The sequence below is a fragment of the Lepus europaeus genome, chromosome 3 (genome assembly GCF_033115175.1).
Source record: "Lepus europaeus isolate LE1 chromosome 3, mLepTim1.pri, whole genome shotgun sequence".
NCBI lineage: Eukaryota > Metazoa > Chordata > Mammalia > Lagomorpha > Leporidae > Lepus > Lepus europaeus.
This window is the reverse complement of record NC_084829.1, coordinates 36,637,140-36,656,894: the sequence shown is the minus strand read 5'-3', so window position 1 is coordinate 36,656,894 and position 19,755 is coordinate 36,637,140. Positions and strand designations below refer to the sequence as shown.

The following is a 19,755-nucleotide window of genomic DNA, read 5'->3' as shown; positions in this document are numbered from 1 at the left end:
CAGATAATTACAATCAAAGCATCAACTCACAGACTCTGAGGAGATTTTCTTCAAAAGCTCAGCCCCTGGGGTTCCAACGAGTCTTAAAATGAGCTTCAACTGATCAATATCTAATGGTGGACTATAAAGGAAAATGTTGGGACAAAATAAAAATGAAAAGCAAACAATAACAAACAAAACAAAGGGAAAAAAAAATCAAACAAACGAAACACCCCAGGAACAAAAACTGAACCCCAAACCAAGCCAACATGGTGGATTCATGTAGGTCAAGGCTTCTGCAGGGTGGTCACTCCGAGTGGGCCATGCTGCTCCTGTACGAGGATTCAAAACGCTGCCACACACACATCCAATTAGATTCATTTTCTGCATCTGTCAACATCACACATCAGGAAAGGGAAGCGACTTTACCTACGTTCTTAGCTGCCAGAGATAGCAGGGGAAGACACAGAAGTCCACACCTGCCTCCTCACCTCCAACAAAGCGTCAGCAGCCAGTCAAGCAAACAGCACTGGTCAGAAGACGGAAGCAGGGCTCAGCAGCTAGGGATGGACATCTGTCTGCGCACATGCCTCTAAGCCTGGCCCAAGGATGTCGCAATGTGACAGCAGGAGGCCTGCTAGGATCCCAAAGCCTGAGGGCTCTGGCATGCCCTCTAGAAACTTCCCCCTAGCACACTGAGTGACAGCCAGCAGAGGGCACTCTCCCACTACATGTTCTCTGCAGAGAACCACGCTAAAGCAGAAGAGGCTTCCACCTTGAAAAATGCAATATGAATACAGAATGCCCCACAAACTCTACATATCCTCGGCTCTAAATACGAGGCCAGAGTGCTCAAAGCTACCCAGAATGTCCGTGCACATAACAACCAGGAGACAAAGCCTTCCCACTTGTTCTCACTGCCTCTGGTCTTGCCTAGAAAGGCAGTTTAAAAAGGAGGGCCGATGCCATGGCTCACTTGGCTAATCCTCCGCCTGTGGCGCCGGCAATCCGGGTTCTAGTCCCGGTTGGGGCACCGGATTCTATCCCGGTTGTTCCTCTTCCAGTCCAGCTCTCTGCTGTGGCCCGGGAAGGCAGTGGAGGATGGCCCAAGTCCTTGGGTCCTGCACCCGCATGGGAGACCAGGAGGAAGCACCTGTCTCCTGGCTTCGGATCAGCACAGTACGCCGGCCATAGTGGCCGTGTGGGGGATGAACCGATGGAAGGAAGACCTTTCTCTCTGTCTCTCTCTAACTCTGCCTGTCCAAAAAAAAAAAAAAAAAAAAGGCAGGGGACTGGATATTAAAAATAGCATTTAATGTTCTCCGTGAAAGCTGAATTTTTTACCCACGACTATACTGATATTCAGGGGGAGGGAGAAGAGGAGGATGCTGTCCTCTGACCCTGGCTAGCCTCAGATCCTTCTCCACTTCCAGTCTCAGTGTAAATGTCACCTCCTGGGGCCTCACCTCAGCGCCACGCTCGATGACATCATGGTGGTCCAGGATTACTTGGTCTGTTATTGTCTGTCACCTCCACTGGCGGTTACAGTTAGGTGAAGGTGGGGACCCACTTACGCCCAGTGCTCAGCCTAATATCCTTACATGACAGGCACTCAGCGTCTTGGAGGAGAGTGTAGGGCAGGATGGGGGAAGAGACTTGGGTTTAAGATTTCACATGAGAACGCAATATGGTACAACTTAACTGATGGCTCTTGCAAGCCACTGTTGCCTAAGTTACAGGAATTACTTATGCAATAAAACGACTGGCATCTTGACTCTTCCCCTCTCCGCCCCACATAAAATGGGCCAAAAGGGAAGAAAATTCTAGACAGGAGTCCACAAACCCCAGCCCACTTTCTGTTTTACAAATAATGTTTTATTGGAACACAGTTATGTTCACTCATTTATACACTGCTGATGGCTGCTTTCACACGACACTGAGCAGAATTAAGACAGAAACCATATCATTCCAAAAGCCTAAAGTATTTACTGTGTGGCCTTATGAGAAAGTGTATGCCATACTCCATCCCAGACCCAAACAAGTCCATTCACATAAGCTATTTCTAAATTAAGACTATTAGGTAGCCAGTGCCGCGGCTCACTAGGCTAATCCTCCGCCTTGCGGCGCCGGCACACCGGGTTCTAGTCCCGGTCAGGGCACCGGATTCTGTCCCGGTTGCCCTTCTTCCAGGCCAGCTCTCTGCTGTGGCCAGGGAGTGCAGTGGAGGATGGTCCAAGTGCTTGGGCCCCTGCACCCCATGGGAGACCAGGAGAAGCACCTGGCTCCTACCATCGGATCAGCGCGGTGCACCGGTCGCAGCGCGCCAACCGCGGTGGCCATTGGAGGGTGAACCAACAGCAAAGGAAGACCTTTCTCTCTGTCTCTCTCTCACTGTCCACTCTGCCTGTCAAAAAAAAAAAAAAAAAAAAAAAAAAAAAAGACTATTAGGGAATTTTGTCATCTATAAATGGCAAAACTTGGTGTGTTCTGAAAGTTAAGATGCTAACACTGGTTTCTCACTTCGAGGTATTGAGAAGAACAAAAAATTTGAAGCCCACATTTATGAGGACACGGCAGGGATGGGGTAGAATGGATCTTGTCTTGCTCCAACATAATCAGATTACATTAGGACAGAAATCAGGGGCTAGTGTTGCGGCACAGCTGGTTAAACAGCCATCTGTGATGCTGGCATCCCACATTAGTGCGGGTCTGAGTCCTAGCTGCTCCAATTCTGATGCAGCTTCCTACAAATGCACCTGGGAAGGCAGCAGAAGGTGGTCCAAGTCCTTAGACCCCTAAACTCACGTGGGAGACCCAGATGGAGTTCTAGGCTCCTTGCTTTAGTCTAGCCCAGCTCTGGCCACTGTAGTCATTTGGAGAGTGAATGAGTGGCTGGAAGACCTTTCTCTCTTTCTCTCCCTCTCTCTAATTCTGCCTTTCAAATAAATACATCTTAAACAAAAAAACAAAAACAGAAATCAGCAAAGGACCTTCCTTGCTCATTTAAAATTACTCAATTTACAAAAGATTAGTTTCTTCACACATTTTCCATGTATCACACATCATGTATATACACCATGTATCACATCTCTCTCTCACACATGTATCACATGTATGTCTGGGATGAGAAAAAACCAGACTACTTCAACTCTCAAGTGGGTAGTTTTACAAAATGTGCAGTAACACTAATCTCTAAAATAAAGTTGTTGAGATCGACAGCCTTATTTAAGGGACTTCTTTCTGATATTTGAAATGATAAGTTTTCTACTGCAAGGAGGAGAGAAGACTCTGAGCTGTGAGTTTCTCAGCTGCCCTAACTTCCCCCCACCTACGTGAAGAATAAAACACCGGCCAGTCACAGTGACTCACACAGGAGAGGGCTGGGGACCCCTTGTCTCTCCCTCTTCTTCTGATGTGAGACAGAGGCAGGTCTGCAACCTCACGTTTGTGGCCCTCTAGGAGTTGGCATCAGGCTTCTTTTCTGACGACCTCAAAATGTTATTTCTGAGTGCACTCAACACTTCAACTCATACCAGTTACTCCAGGCACTTCCAAGTTTCCAAGTTCTTATTTATTCCAGACATGAACAAGAATCCCCTCCACTCCTCACTTGCACCAAGCCTTTGCTCTTCTTATTTACCCTTCAAAGTCTTGTTCAAGTAAGAACTCTGCTATGAAGTCTTCTTGGATATCTTCAAATTTTAATTAATTCTCTGTTGTATTTCAATAGCTTACTGATACCTCTATTATAGTGTTATTACTCCATCCTGTTTTGCAAACATTTCTTCAGGTAGCTCCTGTATCTCACTTTCCACTGACTCTGATGAATCTGTTTTATAGGACAGGGATCATCTCGTCCTTGGCACCTTCCACAAAGGAGCTCAATGGATGCTGGTTTATTTGAAGACTTGCTGTAATATGCTTTCCAATTCAGCTCTACCTTCCAACCTTGCCCTCAAGACCCAGAATGACCAGATTCTTTGGAAAGTGTATATACAAGAAAGCAGTTCAGAAAAGTGCCTTCATTTAATCTCAGGCCTAGCAAAGTTCTCACACACTCCATCTGAAGCGTTTATACTTATATACTTAACAAGTATACATATACTTTATACTTATATACTTAACAAGTATATAAATGTATAGCCATGTGTGTGAGGGCTGTGGACAAAGAGAATCAGTACAGTGTGACAGTCAATAGTAGAAGATTAGTAAACATACAATGCAAAATGAAAATCTGCTTAGTAGCTAAAAGCACTTGCCTGAAGGAAATCAAAGCATGCAAACCTCAGAAGAAATCCCCATAGATTCTCCAAAAGCTGGTCAATCCACTGAAACACAGGGTAACCTTCCAACAGTACCAGCTACTGTAAGGCCACTACATATGTCCAGGCAGTTAGAGCCGGAAGGAGCTTCAAGCAGCTACATAAGCAGAGCAAAGCAAAATTTATCATATTATGACAATGAGTTATTTCCACAGCAAGCCATCTCTCATAAGAGGTCTAACCCCTTTCTTCCTAGGTAGAAGATATTTTTCCTGAGAGCTTAAAATGTGTTTTAACGTCAAAATTTAAATTAGAAAAATCTGCTGAACCTTTCTAAAACAAGTGAGGAAAAGGACAACTTACGCCTAAGAATACTCTTTAGACCAAGTCCTCTTTCAAAGCAAAAGATCATCAGAATGAACAGGTGAGAAGCCCGTTGAGGGCATTTGTGGATTGAACTAGTAAACAGAAGTTCTGTCTCTGTCTCCCCACTTCTCAAGATAAACAAAAATAGACCAAAAAATTTTTTTTAACTTGAAAAACCACAAGTTTCAAACCCAAGAGGATTAACAAAGGAGGAAAATAAGAGAAAACTCTGGTTCCAAATAAAAAGCACCCTCTAGAGGTTGCTTCAGCAATCAGTTGCACTTAAAAATCCTAAGTGAATGCTACATTCCTGTTAGGCTAAAGGAATAAAGTGTAGGGCCAGCATATTCTCCAAAGATTTTTGACAAGAAGAGTTTTTGACAGTTCGAGCACTAGTACTAAAGACCAGAATATTGAAAATAAACTGGGGCCTGAGTGACACACTGTTTCAGATATGTCTTCTCTGGGTCTCGGTTTCCTTATCTATAAAAACAGGGGTCCGATTAGATGTTTTTTAATTCCTTTTTAAAGGTGTTTGTTTAGAGCCGGTGCGGGAGCACAGCAGGGTGAGTCGCTGTTGCAAAGCCAGCATCCCATGTCAGAGTGCAGGTTCAAGTCCTGGCTGCCCCTGTTCCCATCCAGCTCCCTGTTCACGTGTCTGGGAAAGCAGTGGATGACAGCCCAAGTACTCGGGCCCCTGCTACCAAGGTGGGAGACCCAGATGGAGGTCCTGGCTCCAGGTTGTGGCCTGACCCAGCCCAAGCTCTTATAGCTATTTGGGGAGTGAACCAGCTGCTAGATCTCCCTCTGTTGCTTTGCTTTTTAAATAAATAAATAAACAAACAAATAACAATCTTATATAAATATTACTTATTTGAGAGGCAGAGGGAGTCAGACATATAGCAGGAAGGCAGAGAGAGCTCCCACTTGCCAGTTCTTTTCTCAAATGCCCTCAAAGGCTGGGGTTGGGTCAAGTTGAAGCCAGGAGCTGGGCACTCAATCCAAGCCTCCCATGAGGGTGGCAGGAACCCAACTACTTGAGCTATCACTGCTACATCCCATGGTGCACATTAGCAAGAAGCTGGAGCCAGGAGCCACAGGCAGGTGTGGAACCCAGGCAACTGTGATGTAGGACATGGGCATTGTAACTACTAGGCCGAACGCCCACCACTGTCTTCTAATGATTAGCTTTTTGATGCCACTGGGACCTTGGGTAAAATGATGAAACACTGCTAACTAACCTTTTCAGGATCAGCCAAGGTTAAAACTCAAACTGAGCGAGGTTAAACCCTGGTTGTGGTCAGTACCGACTTGCACACTGGAGGCTCAGGCCATAGGCAGATCCTAAAGACTGTGCCGTTAGCCACATCACCTGGAGCTGAGTCTTCTGAGCCAGGGCCTAGGGTTCTAGAGCTCTGCTGTGAGGATTAAGACTGACTATGCTGGAACACAAGTGACCTTTGTGCGCCTCGGGCATGGGAAAAATAATGGGGAACAATTCCCTCTCTCCTTCTTGTCAAGCTACCAAAGCTGTATCTACACAGATGGCAACTGACAGAAAGATGACATATGATACAAATACAAAGCCTTCAATTTGATTTCTACAATCCAGGAGAACAGCTGCCTGAAAAAGAGCCAGGTAGAAACACTGAATTACTAAAATTAGAATTTTGAAATGAATTCTCATGTATTAAAAAATAGATGCCGTATTAAAAAGTTTAAATGCTACGGTGTTTGTCTAAAGCTCACAAAGGTATGCATAGAGGGGTGGTTTCCTATAGACAGAACATTCTAGGGCCAAGCCATCAAGAAGTAGACAGCTGTTTGTGAACGGGACCCTAGGGGCACAAGAGCCAGTGGCTGGCAGACTTTCTACCAAGAGCCTGCTAAGGGGAGCCACTCTTTACTACCTGCCACAGAATTAATACTTTTTAAAATGTAACCATTAATGATTCACAGGTTGGCAATAAAGTGGGTGGGTGGAGAGGAAACTGTTTTGCAAAGGCTGCTAACACAAAGGCATTTACTGGCAGGTTCTGGGCTGAGTACTTTGCTGCTATTATCTCGCTGACTTCTCACCACTCCCTTGTGAGATACGTTCTATGACTACCATTTTATGGTTAGGGAAACCGAGAGGTTAGAAAACTTGCCCAAAGTCACATAGCTGCAAGTAAAAGAGCTAAGGTTTAAAACCAAAAGTCCGATTTCAGAGTACGGGCATACTGTGTCTCTCTCCACTGTTTTGTGTGTCCAGGCAGGCAGGAGTATGAGACTGATGGCATGCTGGCTAGAGATACAGATGCTAAGAAGAAGGGCCAGTGTGGGGCGGGGGGGGACAGCATCAGGACAGCATCTGCTCTAGAGAACAAATGCAGGACAGTAGGCTGAGACCTGAGGAAAAGGGAAATGATACATTTTACCTAATTCTCTCAACTTGGCCCAAGTCCATATTCAAATTTTTGAGAAACAGAGATGTAATGACACAAAGGCGACATATTAGGTACTAAGCTAACTGAAAATCCAGAGGTATGGAGTCACACAGGGAACTAAGTGTGGGGAGACTGAACTCCGCGTCAGTCCAGTGCTGTTCAGAGAGAGGCAGCTCTACCTGGGGAACAGAGGTTTTTCAGTTCTAGTGGCAGACAGACTACATGGAGAGAGAGAGAGCACATGAAAACCAGTCGCCGCAGAAGCATATCCCAAGGTGCAACCTAGTGAACCGACATTCTGGTTTATAAACTCAATGAGTTTAAGCCAGGAGCTGAGATAGCTTCTCCATAGCCAAGCATGACAGAGGCCATCAGAACATTTCTAAAAGCCCAGCCAAAGCCATTTAAAAGACAGTCAATTGAATCTTTCAAAATTCCCCCAAATCTATTCCAGACATACACTTTAACATTCTTTTTTCCCACCTAAACATCTTCCCCAAGGGGAACTGATGGGAGGTACAACAAACCACATGTTGAGGACATTATTACTGAACTGTGAAACAAGCACACTACAGATAGGAAAGTAGCTAAAATAAAGGGGGCTGAAAAACCATAAACTCAACACAAGTTTGGGAGTAACTTGACATCTGGCTGAAAGATGGGATAAAGTTGTGCTGGAAAAAAACAAAAGTACATGACAGGGTGGCCTTATCACTTCTTGCTTTTACTAGTTGTTGTTAAATGATGAGCAGAATGAGAATCAGCAGGTGCATCACTGCAAAGCATTACAAACATAGCTTTTTTAGTACACAGAGCAAACACAACCGTGAGATGCCCTGGAGGTGGAAATGGGTGTCTTGTGCTCATTCAGTGTTTGTCCAAGCAGACTAAACCTGTCCTTGGGATCCCAAGGGCCCCGCAAGTGTGCTCAGCTCTCAGAACTGCTTTGGAAACATTAATATTCAGATAAAGAGGAACCTACTGCAAAAAGATGACAGACGAGAGATTTACAGCATTTTCCAGCTTATGAGGAATCCTTCCAGCTCACAAAAGTGAATTGAAGCCTCTTTCTTGGCCAGGCAAGCTACTTAGCAAGACGGCATCCCTCAGAAAGCATATCTGGGTTGTAAAAGCAAGTAACTGAGAGGTAAGGGTAGGACATGTCCGTGGACACTGGAATACAGATAAAAAAACAAGAATCCACAGCTGATCAAAGGATACGGTCTGTACCAGGAAACAGTGTTCTTCCAGTCAACAGCTCCGCCATTATGCATCCGACCGACCAAATATCAACTGGCAAAATTAAAGAGAAACAACAGTACACACCATGCAAATACTCCCACCACTGTTATATTTGGCCACAGACAGAACAATAACTACAGTGAAATATTCAAACTAGTGTGTGTGTGACATGTGAGGCTCAACAACCATCCTCGTTTTTCTAGAAGTAAATCAGCTCATTAAGACTTCCACCCTTGGGGCCGGCACTGTGGCTCAGCAGGTTAACGCCCTGGCCTGAAGCGCCGGCACCCCATATGGGGTGATGGTTCGAGACCTGGCTGCTCCACTTCCCATCCAGCTCTCTGCTATGGCCTGGGAAAGCAGTAGAAGATGACCCAAGTCCTTGGGCCCTGCACCCGCATGGGAGACCCAGAAGAAGCTCCTGGCTCCTGGCTTCGGATCAGCACAGCTTCAGCCACTGTGGCCAATTGGGGAGTGAACCATCCGATGGAAGACCTCTCTGTCTCTCTGCCTCTCCTCTCTCTGTGTAACTCTGACTTTTGGACTTCCATCCCACTCTGGGGGAAGCATGGGTGGAACAAGGCAAACTAAGGTAAGAGACAGAGCTGTTCACAAAGGGATGGATGTCACTCGTCCTGAGGACTTCAGATTATGAACCCACTGTCTTCAGGTCAGAAGTGCCCAAAGGATTATACTGAAAATCCAAGTAAGTAAAAACTCCATTGCTAAATCACCAAGTTTGAAAGCAGTGTAGGAAAAAAACCTCACTTCCCCATTGAGCAAGTGAAATAGGCTTGAAAAGGATCACTGGGGAGGGAAAAGGTGTTTCCTCTCACTTCCTCCATCTCTGAGAATCCCAAATACATCCATGATGGCATTAGCGAGGCCCTGAGTCACCAGTGCAGGCAGTACCTGTCTGGTTGTAGTGCATCCAGTTCAGCATGATCTCAGGAGCCCGATACCACCTGGTGGCCACGTAGCCCGTCATTTCATCATCAGTGTGTCGCGCCAACCCAAAATCCAGGATCTAAGGAAAGGAAAACAGGACAGACCAACTGCTAAGACTTACAAGGTAGGCCGGGGGGAAAAATGCTGACTTAACAAAAGAAGGAAAACAATATAGCATTTTCATAAACAGATTTCTGATCCATACTTCGAATGTATGGTAAATACACAAGAACTTTAAAAAACATTACATAAAAAACCATAAAAAAAATTGCAAAAAGAAAAATAAAATGCCACTTCTGTACTCAGGAGCAATGAAAACACATCCACACAAAGCCTTGCACGTTGAGTGTCACTGTGACTTGTTTTCTAGGCAGCCCAGACTGGACCTGGAGCAAATCGTGGAGGGGAACAATGCTGGTGTGTTCACGAGATGGACTAGCACTCAGCAATGAACAGGAGCGAGGACAGACAGAAGAAAAGATCAGAGGACAGGCAGACACTCGCGCCGCACACTGTGTGACTCCATCTCCACCAAACGCTGGGAGAGGGAAGTGTTCTTCATCCTGACGGCGCTGCTTCTGTGGTGCATTTTACTGCAGGTAAAAATCTTTTTTAAAACTTGATTTAAGAAAATGTGAAATGAAACGAGTCCCCGAGCTGCTTGCTCGTTAGTGACAGCTCATTTATTTCTTGTTTCAATTGTTTTGAGTGAGTGGCTTTCTGTCATTTTTCTTTTTAGCAATCTATTTTGTAATCACCTCTTCAGCATTTCTTACTTGATATTCAGACTATGATTTTCCTTTATTACAATTAATTTGTTACATTTCTAATTTAAAGTGGAAACAACCCGCCTGATGCCACTTTCATTGTCACTTACACAGCTTACTCATTCTAGGGGCTAACATGTCCTTTTCTTAGAGAAAGAGATTTTATTTGTTTGAAAGGTGGAGTGACAGAGAGAGGTTTAAATTTCAAAGTCTGATATTCCTAAGGACAATATGAGTTTCCAGATAAAAAGTCATGGTTTATAAATGCACTCCTTATGAAAGTTTGCCTAGGGGTGGCGTTGTGGCACAGCAGAGCAAGCTGTCACTGGGACGCCCACATGCCCTGTAGGAGTGCAGGCTTGCATCCCAGCTTCTCCACACTTCCAAGCCTGCTAATGTCCCTGAGAGGCAGCAGGCGATGGCTGCACCCTCCGAGGAAGCGCGAGCCCCACAAGGCTTTACAAGTACCTGGGTTCCTGTCTCCACACAGGAGATGCAGGTGGAGTTCCTGGCTCTGGCCTGGCCTACCAACAAGCTATTGCAGGCACTGACAGAGTGAACCGGGAGATGGAAGATCTCTCTCTCTCTCTCTCTCTCCCTGTCACTCTGCCTTTCAAATAAAATAAGTAAAATAAGTACGCCTGGTTACCCAAACTACAGTGTCCAGGCAAAGCGAGCCTCACCACCGTGTGCACCTTACCTTCAGCTCACAGTCTTCGTTCACAGCTAGGTTACTAGGCTTTAGGTCCTAGGCAGCAAGCACAGAGAGGGGAGGATCAACGTTACGATGCATGATAAATGCTCTCCCTGCAGGTAATAACGAGGGTGCAGACATAAAAGACCTCATCCAGCTATCAATACACGATCTCTGCCCCACAGTCTCTAGTCCAAACAGCCTCACACAGGCACAGACTGCACATCTTCTTTCTTTAATCCATGTAAATCCAGTGCAGAGTTGCACTCATCAAGATTTCAACAGCTAAAGTAAGTTTAAATTATGATCATGGCAAAATGTTATTCTCCCACCCCCACACCACATCACCTAAATGTCAAATACATACCCTGTGAATTATGTCCGCTGAGTGTATATACTGCAAAAGAAAAAAAAAGCCAGTTAAAGTTGTCTCCAGCCCCAACCCCAGCACCCTGCACTGACTTCTCATGAGCCACTCATGGTGTCCATGACGGGAATGGAAATCAGAGGGGGTCGCCAACAGTCTCTGGACCTTTCAACCCATTACTTGGTTGGTGCTCTGGTGCTCAACAAAGACTCCTCATGGCTAAATATAAAAGGCAGTTTAATTTTAAATTCTAATGTTTAATTTTCATTCTTAACCTTTTCTGCTCCTCCCACAAATAAACTGACTCCTTGAGGACTCCCTCCTAGGCCTCAGCATCACACTGGAAAGGTAACACATTATATCAGGAGACAGACATGATAACAGAGTTCTGGGCTCTCAGGTATGCAGCCTGCAGTGTCTAGAGGCGGCTGCTACATGCGGTGTCTAGGCCAGCTTTAAAATCACCTAGGGCTGGGGAAATACAAAAGAAACAGGACTGGCCACCTGCTGTAACACTGATCACTGAGTGAACCTGACAGTTCATGGTTCCACATGTGACCTCAGAAAAGATGTCTGCTTGTTTGTTTTAAGCTCTATGTGGAGGGGAGGAAGAAATCATTTCTCAAAACGAGGACCAACATTGCCTGTACCTTTAGGCCTCGGAGGATCTGGTAGATAAGGAACTGAACGTGGTCATCTGTAAGCTTCTGGCATTTCACAATGTTGTTCAGATCTGCCCCCATGAGATGCGTCACCAGATACCTAGAAGTTAACGGAGAGTTACATGGCAATCCCAAGATCCCTCTGAGGAAGCGCGCATCCCACAAGGCTTTACAAAGTGCTTCGGGAAAGGCTGCCCACCACAGTGACTAAGCTAGAAAGCTCTACAACCACTTACACCATCTCTTCTAAAATGTTTACTTTTTTCATATTCTTTTTTTAAGTTTGAAAGGTGGGGGAGGAGGGAAATCGCCCATCCACTGACTGCCCCCTCCCCCTGCGCAAAATGTCCACAACAGCAGGAGCTGGGTTAGGCCGAAGCCAGGAGCCAAGAACTCCATCCAGGTCTCCAATGTGGGTGGAAGGGACCCAGAAACTTGTCTCCCGTGGTGTACATTAGCAGGAAGCTGGGCGGGAATAGGAGGCAGGACTTGAACCCTTGCATTCTGAGATGAGATGCAGGTGTCCCAAGTGCTGGCTTAACCTGTGGAACCACAATGCTTAACTCTCTGAAAATTTACTTGCTCTATGTTTTGCCAATCTTTTTGGGAGAAAAAAAGCATATATGGAAATTAGAAAGACTGTCAGCTTTCCTAAAAAATCTTATTCTTGCAGGAGAAATACACAGTACATGGCCATAATTAAGTACCTTGTATTTTTAAATCCACCACTACACTTTCATCTCATTATCAACTTGCCACAACTTTCCACATTATAGGCTCTAAATCAGCATTTTTAGATTTTCAAACTAAAATTCTCCTTTTCCTGGGATGACTAGTAAAGGGGTATTGTCCATTGACGACAGTGTCACATGCCCCTTGCAAGAAGGAGGAACACATTTTATCTACAGGCAGATGCGACATTCCAGAACTTCTCCTCACAGGTGTGGTGCTGGTTATTAATCCTGTCTTTACAGGAAGCGATTACATTCAAGTCCAACAGGTTCACCACAGATATTCTGTACACAAAGCCTTCACCCATTCATTACTGGATCACACAACCACAGCAACACAAAAGGCAGATCAGTACCAAAGAGGCTCAATTATAAAAAGTTGGCAGCGGTGGGGGGCAGGGAGGGTACAGTTTCCTTCCTCCAAGAGGAATTCCTTTTTTTTTTTTTTTTTTGTCCTCTGTCTCAATTTTCCTGTATGGCTGCCATGGATAGTTCTCATTCTTTCTCTCCCTATTAAGGTTGATTTTTTATTTATTTGAAAGAGACAGAGGGAGGGAGACAGACAGACAGAGATCTTCCATTTGCTGGTTCACTCCCCAAATGACTACAACAGCCATGGCTGGGCCAGGCAGAAGCCAGGAGCCTGGAACTCCATCTGGGTCTTGCATGAAGGTGGCTGTCTTCCCAAGTGCATTAGCAGGGAGCTGGATTAGAACCAGGGAGCCAGGACATGAAACAGTGCGCCAACATGGGATGCTAGCATTGCAAGTGGTGGCTCTACTTGCTGTGCCACAATTCTGGCCCCAGTTCTCAATTTCAAGACCAAGAGGTGTTAGCCTAATTGTAACTTTAAGGTTACAATTTTAGCATTTCATTTTTTAATAAAATTTTTTTAAAAAATTACTTAATTTATTTGTAAGAGTTAGAGAGAAAGTGAGAGAGAAAGAGGAGAGAGAGAGAGAGAGAGAGAGAGAGAGAGAGAAAGAGAGAGAATGAATCTTCCATCTGCTGGCTCATTCCCCAGATGATCATATGGGCCAGGGCTAAACCAGGCCAAAAGCCAGGAGCCAGGAGCTTTATCTGGGTCTCCCACATGAGTGCAGAGGCCCAAACACAGCCATCTTCTGCTGCACATCTTCCAGGCACATCAGCAGGGAGATGAGTCAGAAATGGTGCAGCTGGGACCAGAACTGATGCCCACATAGGATGTTGGCAATTCAGGTGGTGGCTAAACCCACTATGCCATAACACCAGCCCCCAACATTTCATATTTTAAAACTTGCATATTTTATATATTTTTAAAAATTTTATTTATTTATTTATTTGAAAGGTAGAGTTACAGGCAGTGAGAGGGAGAGACAGAGAGAAAGTTTTTCCATCTGCTGGTTCACTCCCCAAATAGCTACAATAGCTGGAGCTGGGCCGATCCAAAGCCAGGAGCCAGAAGCTTCTTCCAGGTCTCCCACATGGGTGCAGGGCCCAAGTGCTTGGGCCATCTTCCACTACTTTCCCAGGCCATAGTAGAGAGCTGGATCAGTAGAGGAATAGCCAGGACTAGAATCAGTGCCCACATGGGATGCCAGTGTCCCAGGAGGAAGATTAACCTAGTGCGCCACAGTGCCAGCCCCGCATATTTATATTGTCTTGAGGAAAGGGTGACCTCTACACAGAATTTAAAGAGTACATTGGACTCCCAGCTTAACATAACAGAATCGAAGGCAGTTGGTGCTTAGTCTGTGCCAGTACTGTGTAAAGTTTACTGGGTTTGTGTCTCACACGCTCTTCCCTGCAGCTCTGTAAGGTAACTCATTTCATTGATGAGGAAAGGACGACAGGACAGGAGAAGTAACCGACTCAGGGTCCAACGGAGTGGAGATGTCAGGGGCTGAATTCAAATCTATCTAATCCCAGAGACCATGATCCTAATCACACTGCCTCCAAAGTCTTCCAGTTGACACAGAATTTACAGCAAGAGAAGGACCTTTTTAAAAAGGTTTATAGGGGCCGCCAACTGCAGTGCCAGCATCCCATATGGGCACCGGTTTGAGACCCGGCTGCTCCACTTCTGATCCAGCTCTCTGCTATGGCCTGGGAAAGCAGTGAAAGATGGCCCAAGTGCTTGGGCCCCTGCACCCGCATGGGAGACCAGGAAGAAGCTCCAGGCTCCTCGCTTCGGATTGGCTCAGCTCTGGCCATTGTGGTCAATTGGGGAGTGAACCAGTGGATGGAAGACCTCTCTCTCTCTCTGCCTCTGCTTCTCTGTAACTCTGCCTTTCAAATAAATCTTAAGAAAAAAAAAAAAAAAGATTTTATAATTATCACAATAAGCAAGGAAGTACTATCTCCAGGTAAATTCCTTAACAATTCTCAATACTTATCACGATGGTTAATCTTTACTAATGAGAAAGCAGAGCTGGCAAGAACTTAGTGCCATCCCCCATACCAATCAGTCTTTGTATTTATTTATTTATTTATTTTGACAGGCAGAGTTAGACAGTGAGTGAGTGAGAGAGAGAGAGAGAGAGGTCTTCCTTCCGTTGGTTCACCCCCCAAATGGCCGCTACGGCTGGCATGCTGCACCGATCTGAAGCCAGGAGCCAGGTGCTTCCTCCTGGTCTCCCATGTGGGTGCAGGGCTCAAGGACCTGGGCCATCCTCCACTGCCTTCCTAGGCCACAGCAGAGAGCTGGACTGGAAGAGGAGCAACCGGGACAGAATCTGGCGCCCCAACAGGGACTAGAACCCAGGTTGCCGGCGCCGCAGGCGGAGGATAAGCCTAGTGAGCCGTGGCGCCAGCCAGTCTCTATTTTTAAATCTCAAATTGGCACCTAATCTGACAAATATGAGACTCTTGTGAATAACCACGTAATATTCTGAAATCAAGACCTCTCTAAAAAATCCAGGATAATGGTTGCCATAATTATAATAATTACAACGTTTTAAGGCTTATTCTGTTTGTGTCTTGCAAGACTGCCATGTGGATGATTACATTTTATGCCATCAGATAAGAAAAGGATTATTCTCTCAACTTTTCTAAATAATTTTAAGGACAGGAAGGAAACAAAGAGAACACTGCCCTGGATGATTCTACTCAGAATCTATCTTGTTTTGAAAGGAAACCTAGAAATTCTAACTAATATGTCCATATGCCTCTAATTCTGCATACGTGTGTGTGTGTGTATAAACATTTATTTATTTATTTGTAAATCAAAGTTACAGAGAGAGGGAGGGAGAGACAGAAAGAGAGAGAGAGAGGGAGGGAGAGAGAGAGAGTTAGCAATCTTCCATCTGCTGGTTGATACTTCAAATGGCTGCAGCAGCAGGGGCTGGGCCAGGCTGAAACCAAGAGCTAGGAGCTTCATGCAGGTCTCCCATGTTGGTGCAGGGGCCCAAGCACTTGGGCCATCTTCCACTGCTTTCCCAAGCCATTAGCGGGGAGCTGGATCAGAAGTGGAGCAGCCAGGACTCAAACAGGTGCTCACAGGGGATGCTGGTGTCTGAGGCAGTGGCTTTACCTGCTATACCACAATGCCAGCCTCTCTTTCTTTATTTGAAAGGCAGAGTTACAGAAATAGGGAGAGAGAGAGAGAGATAAGATAGCCGGGGGAGGGGAGAGAAAGAGAGAGATTTTCCATCTGCCGGTTCTCTCCCCTATTGGCCAAGATAGCTGGGGCTGGGCCAGGTAGAAGCCAGGAGTCTGGAACTCCATCTGGGTTCCCACATGGGTGTAGGGGTGGGCCCAAGCACTTGGGCCATCTGCTGCTGCTTTCTTAGGTGCATTATCAGGGAGCTGGAAGTGGAGTGTCCGGGGCTCAAACCAGCACCCATTTGGGATGCTGGCATTACAGGTGGCAGCTTAACCTGCTATACCACAACACCAGCCCCTAATTCTGTCTTTCAAATAAATCTTTCTAAATAACTCCAACAGTAAATTAAGGCAGGTTTGATTTGAGTGCAGTCGGAAAGCTATCTAGTTCTCCCACGTTTAAAGAGGAGTTGGGTCAGATTTTATTAAGGTAAAGGCTGAAACAGACGTTGAGTATTCACTGGTGAGGATGATTCCCTTTAAATTTAATCAAAATATAAAAGGCATAAATAGCCTTTCTCAAAATGACTCTGAGTAAAATGTACTGCAGCAGCAAGGGCAGAGCTCTGCAGTAAGTGGCTGTCAGAGCTCCAGCCAGCGCCACGTTCTAGAGCTTTATTTATTAGGCCCTTCCTGGATAACATCCAGCGATCATCCATCTGCCCCCACTTACAGCATCATACAATCAAAACAGCCTACGTGGGAAAACATCTCTTGTGTATCTATAGCTTGGCATCTCTACTTACCAGCACCACTGAAAGCAATTACCATAAAATGGAAAAAAGCATTTTTTCCGTCTTAAACAAACACAGGAGGGGACGGGCTGTGGTGTAGTGAGTTAAGCTGCCGCCTGCGCCGCTGCATCCTATAAGGGCACTGATTCCCATCCCAGCTGCTCCATTCCAATCCAGCTGCCTGCTAATGGCCTGGGAAAGCAGCAGAGAATGGTCCAAGTGCTTGGGCCCCTGCACCCACGTGTGAAACCTGGATGAGACTCCAGGCTTCAGCCTGGCCCAGCCCTGACCATTGCAGCCATTTGGAGAGTGAACCAGAGGATGGAAGATCTCTCTCTGTGTCTGTCCCTCTGCCTTTCAAGTAAATTAACACACACACGCACCAGGGTAACCATAAGCTCCCGAAACTCTCTAGTCTATTCCCACACAGGAACAGAGTGATTGTTTGCAAATGAAAACCAGATCATGTCAATCTCTTCCTCTAGTGGTCCCCCATTTCATTCTGAGTAAAACACAAAAATCCCTTCAATGGCCTGAAAAGCCCTTGTCCAGCGCCCTGTCCCCAGCTACCCCTCTGTCTGGCTTCCTCATCAACTCCTCTCCCCTGTGCCCGCTCAGCTCCACACTGGCCTCCCTGCTCCAGCAACAGTCTCCTGCCACAGGACCTTTATACACAGGTCTCTTCTGCCTAGAACTTTCTTGCACTAGATATGCCTGTGTCCAACCTTTCTAATTTTTGCTCAAAATTCACCTCAATGAGGCCTACACTTTCCACTCCATTTAAAATTGAATTTCTGGGGCCAGCGTTATGGCACAGCAGGTTAAACCGCCGCCTTCCACCCTGGCATCCCATATGGGTGCAGGTTCAAGACCCAGAGGCTCCCGCTTCTGGACCAGCTCCCTGCTAATGCACCTGGAATGTAGTAGAGGATAGCCCACGTGCTTGGGCACCTGAACCCATGTGGAAGACCCAGAAGAAGCTCCAGGCTCCTGGATGAGGACTGGCCCAGCCTTAGTTGTTGCAGCTATTTGGGGTGAACCAGTGGATGGAAGATCTCTCTTTCCCTGTCTCTCCTCTCTGAAACTCTCCCTTTCAAAATAATTTTAAAGATAATTTTTAAAAAAAATAATAAAATACAATTGCAACTCTCTCCCTGTTCTTATATTCCCTTAGTTTTCCCTTTCCCTGTTCTACCTTTCCTCTTTGAATATAGCTTCACCACCTGCTAACACACACAGAATTCTTTGTGTATGCTCACGGTTTATTGTCATTTACTTATAGGATATTCAAGGAGGATAGGGTTATTTTTTGTTCTGTGCAGCACCTGAAGTATCTGCAGAGAGTAAGTACTCAGTTACTACTAAATCAAATGACTTAGGACAACTCATTTAGTACCAATAGTAAGACAAGGCCAGGGCACATTTTACTGAACTATACGTGTCACAGATGTGGTAAGCAGACCAGTTTGTTCTAACGTAAGGCGTTAGAAAAACCATTCAGTAGCCAGGTAGGCAGTTCAGCAAGTTTATTTCTCCAACTAATCTCCCTTAAAGCTAAAATGACCAAAAGCTGAACTTTACCTGCATCAACTAAACTAGACTCAATATTCTACCACTCAGTCTATGTTAGCAGGTAAAAACAAAAGAGCTAGTCAAGAGCGAGAGAACTGAGCATGCTTTCAGACAACCAAATCACCAACCAGTTCTAAACAGTGATGGCCCAAGTCACTCATTCATTTGACTACTCTATCAACAAGTATTTATTTTTGGGCACAGGGATTGCAGTGGTAGAAGACAAACACAGAATTTAGATGACAGCAGGGCATCTAAAAATATGTAAAAATAATAGTGCATGGTCAGAACTTTAGAGGGGACATCTGGGCACTGAAGAACAGCCAAGAAGGGTCCTAACAGACCTAGGGAAGAGTTAATGAGAGAAAGACTGTGTGAAGGATTCAGACTCTAAACTAGACCTTGAAGCTTTGCAATCTTTTTTAAATCAGCTACTCTAAGAAAAAGATGGCATCTTACTGATCATGTCAAAAACTGGGCAGGCGCCGCGGCTCAGTAGGCTAATCCTCCGCCTTGCAGCGCCGGCACACCGGGTTCTAGTCCCGGTCGGGGCACCGATCCTATCCCGGTTGCCCCTCTTCCAGGCCAGCTCTCTGCTGTGGCCAGGGAGTGCAGTGGAGGATGGCCCAAGTGCTTGGGCACTGCACCCCATGGGAGACCAGGAGAAACACCTGGCTCCTGCCATCGGATCAGCGCGGTGCGCCGGCCGCAGCGCGCCTACCGCGGCGGCCATTGGAGGGTGAACCAACGGCAAAAAGGAAGACCTTTCTCTCTGTCTCCCTCTACTGTCCACTCTGCCTGTCTAAAAAACAAAACAAAACAAAACAAAAAAAAACCTGAATGGTATTTTCTTAAAGGATGTGTAATTTAGTTATATTATAAATGGGGGCCAGTAAAAACATCACAAGGAGATTCACCAAGTACTATCCCTGTTGCAGCAGAACACTGATAAGGAAAAAACCCTGCAAACATAAATGTTAATACAACTTACTTCATCTTCCTCCCAGATTGCATTTCTTCTTGTATTACTTATCCTAATTAGTCTAGTTTCAAGGAATAAAAGTATTTCTGTAAGCCCAAAAAACTGGGCTGTGTATTCTTCCAGTGATGCAGGAAGGTATTATTTACAAGCTGATAATGTTTATTAGTTAAATTAGGAAAACAACCCCCAACACACACACACACACACACACGAAAAAACCCAGATTCATTACTGTATGATCTTCATCCAAGTACAAAGAAGAACCAATGGTATCAACTTCCTTAACATTCTCTGTTCCATACAAACCGCTCTACATTTACACATTTCTTTCATTCTTGGATTTTATGGAATAAATTGAAGCTTCCACATCCCATCCCTGTCTGTCTGGTCTTCAGACACCACCATTACCCTCTTTAGAGGCTCTCTCCACTGAGC

At 45.5% G+C, this 19,755-nt stretch overlaps 1 protein-coding gene across 3 annotated transcripts in view; it reads right to left on the bottom strand.

The window, feature by feature from the left end:
* The window catches only part of MAPK14 (mitogen-activated protein kinase 14), a 91,158-nt gene that overhangs the window by 12,317 nt on the left and 59,086 nt on the right, over window positions 1–19,755 (bottom strand). For 2 of the 3 annotated variants that reach the window (XM_062186020.1, XM_062186018.1), the window contains exons 4-9: window positions 11,705–11,816; window positions 11,055–11,084; window positions 10,694–10,741; window positions 9,191–9,305; window positions 8,258–8,329; window positions 31–110 (exon numbers count right to left, since the gene is read on the bottom strand). In XM_062186020.1, coding sequence (XP_062042004.1) covers window positions 31–110; window positions 8,258–8,329; window positions 9,191–9,305; window positions 10,694–10,741; window positions 11,055–11,084; window positions 11,705–11,816 — 457 coding nt within the window. The remainder of the gene's footprint in view (window positions 1–30; window positions 111–8,257; window positions 8,330–9,190; window positions 9,306–10,693; window positions 10,742–11,054; window positions 11,085–11,704; window positions 11,817–19,755) is intronic. The other variant, XM_062186019.1, reaches the window with a different exon arrangement.